Source organism: Silurus aristotelis (genome assembly GCF_946808225.1).
Source record: "Silurus aristotelis genome assembly, chromosome: 21".
Lineage (NCBI taxonomy): Eukaryota > Metazoa > Chordata > Actinopteri > Siluriformes > Siluridae > Silurus > Silurus aristotelis.
The window spans coordinates 9525238-9528297 of NC_139594.1; the positions used below are offsets into that span (position 1 = coordinate 9525238).

General features: G+C 42.5%; 1 protein-coding gene across 1 annotated transcript; it reads left to right on the top strand.

The window, feature by feature from the left end:
• Positions 1 to 317: 317 nt before the first annotated feature.
• LOC310716737 (putative nuclease HARBI1) lies at positions 318 to 2827 on the top strand. The gene has a single exon (XM_083524143.1). It carries the CDS (start codon positions 1706 to 1708, stop codon positions 2717 to 2719), a length of 1014 nt encoding a protein of 337 aa, XP_083380269.1. The 5' UTR covers positions 318 to 1705; the 3' UTR covers positions 2720 to 2827.
• Positions 2828 to 3060: the final 233 nt, after the last annotated feature.

Below are 3060 nucleotides of genomic sequence, written 5' to 3' on the forward strand. Positions count from 1 at the left end.
CACACACACACACTGTCTTTGCACTGTTTGTACCAGGTTGCACATGAGGCACTTTATGTGGTGAGGACACTTACTAGTCCTTAGCCCTGTGTTTTCTGTGATTGTTGTTGTATGCAGTACCAGGGTTCAGGAGGAATGTTGTTTAATTTTACTGTGTAATGCATCAGCTGTATAATGGTTGCAATGACAATAAAAGCTTCTTGACTTCTTGACTTGACTACTTGGGGGGTAAGAAGTTTACTTGAGTCTTCCTGGGTCTTTTCATGCCTTTGGTGCAGGACTTTGTATTTGTCTTCTCCCTTTTCAAAAGGTTGATCTCCAGGGCCCGGTTTTTCAAAAAGTTTAATCCGGATAAAATTTATCCGGATTTAGTAATCCTTTTTTTGCGATCCGTGATCACGTAATCCACCTTACTACTTGAGCCAGTTTTTCAAAGCAACATCGGATTGGATCAATCTGATCCGGATAGGAACTTTTCAGGATCACCAAATCTGGATAACCAGTGCTCAAACAGGATAGGAAATCACAATGTAGAACTATAGATATGTAAAGAGCAACAAGTAGAATAGCCAGTGTGGGGTCAATATAAGTTTATTATTATTTGAAATGAAAACACACACATTTAAAAGAAACTAAACACAAGAAAAAACCCACCCCATCCTCTTCCAGCAGTCCGCTCATCTGAGACCTACAACACAAACACTGTACATTGAGGATATTTATAACAAGTTTCAAATATAGATGTATTGAATAAATAAAAAAAAAGACTTAATTTCAAATACTCCACAATAATTTCAGACTTCCTCATCTGATGTGGAGAGACCAGCTTGTCTGAGCGTAGCCTTTAGGAGGCGGATCTCAAGTCTGGCCTTGGTTTGCTGCAGTTTGGTCAGAGTCAGTTGTTCCTCTGCCAGATGAAGCTGTGCTTCTGCCCTTTCAGTCTCTTTTTGCAGAAGTGCCTTGTAATCATCATCTTTGTTTGATGAAGGGTGCTTCAAGCCTTTGCTCTAAAATCCTGTGGCAACTACCACTGGCTCAACCAATGAAGATCCAGCTTCTTCCTCAGGAACAGAGCTGAGATTCAATATAAATACGCTCTCTGGATCAGCCTCAGGAGGAACTGGCAGATTCTCCTCCTCCTCCTCAATCCAAGGCTCGCCATCCCCTTCAACACCTTGAATACCATGGAGAGCTTGCGACTTCTCACCTCCAATAATGTCGAGGACCACATCTGTGTAATCTCCCCTCTTAAATGGCTTGTTGCCTGTTTGTGGGTTTTTGGCTTCAGCATGGTCCTTTGTTGCCCTGGCCTTAAGATTCTTCCACCGCAATTTGATTTGGTCTGTGGTCCTCCTCTGGCCAGACCCTATGGCATTCACATTTTCTGTGATTAAAATCCAAACATAATTTTTCTTTTTGTTGGTATCCTTAGCAGAATTAAAACTTCCCACTATTGTTCCATAATGGCACCAAACACCCTCTAGTAGTGCATTGGTTTCAGCAGCAGTGAAGTTACAGCTTCTTGAGTCCATGGTTCCGTTGCTTTACTATAGTGAACATTGTTCATCAATTATAGGCCTTGGGTCCAATTGCCTCAATTGAACACAAGCCAAAACTAATCAGTTGTAATAGGTGTGTCTGAAAAGACCAACTACACAGCCATATAAATCAGCTTTTCTCAGAGGATTCACAGAGAGACAGTGAAATGGCAGGTGTTGTCCACCGCCACCACCACTTTGCCAGGAGAGGATACCATCAAAGGGTGTATGTTGAACGTACCAAGCCACTGGAGCAATACACCACTGAGGAGCTGTATGTCCGGTTTCGCTTTGGGAAGGCTGATATAGAGTACCTTGTGAACCTTCTCAGGCCAAAACTTCAACACAGAACCCAAAGGAGTCACGGTCTGTCTGTGGAAGACCAGATCCTCATTGCTCTCCGATTTTATGCATGTGGGACTTTCTATCAGGTTGTTGGTGACTATATGGGAGTTGTGAAATCAGCTGTGTGTGATGTGGTGAGAGATGTGTCAATCGCACTGGCCAGCCTGGTCAATGAATTTGTTTCTTTTCCAAAGGACAACCAGATTGCCCAGGCCAAGCGCAGCTTTTTTCTTTTGGGGAATATGACCAATACTATTGGAGCAATCGACACACATGTGCATATACAAGCACCTCGTGAGAATGAATGGGAGTTTATAAACAGAAAGGGGAGGCACAGCATCAATGTCCAACTTGTGTGTGATGCTGACCTCATCATCACCAACTGCGTTGTCAAGTGGCCTGGGTCTGTCCATGATGCACGCATCCTGAGGGAGAGCGCTCTATATAGAGACCTCCAAACCAACCGACCGGATGGCATAATATTAGCAGACAGTGCCTACCCACTCCTACCATGGCTGATGACTCCTTTTCTAACAGCGCAGGCACGCTTCAACACTGCTCATTGCAGAGCAAGATGTGCAATTGAACGTTCAAATGGAGTTCTTAAGAGGCGCTTTGCATGCCTTAACTACCTGAGAGCAGAACCACAGAAAGCATGCAACATAACCCTTGCCTGTATTGTCCTACACAACATCGCTTCTAAGCGCAATGTCCCTCTCTGTGCTGACAATGATGCACATGAGCCCCTTGGAGACTCTAACCAACCTCCTGCATTCTGCCAGAACGAGCAAACAGGATGTGCAACAAGGGACGCAATAGTTAGACACAATTTCTGATTTGGAATTGTTTTGGATTTCAAAAATCAGTGATTGCCATTCTTTGCATTTTTGGGGTTATTCTGTAATCATTGCATGCATCACTAATAAATATTCTAAAAACAAAAATATTTTCGATTGTGATGAATATATACAGTGAGGAAAATAAGTATCAAACACCCTGCTATTTTGCAAGTTCTCCCACTTAGAAATCATGGAGGGGTCTGAAATTGTGATCGTAGGTGCATGTCCACTGTGAGAGACAAACTAAAAAAAAATTAATCCAGAAATCACAGTATATGATTTTTAAACTATTTATTTGTATGATACAGCTGCAAATAAGTATTTGAACACCTGAGAAA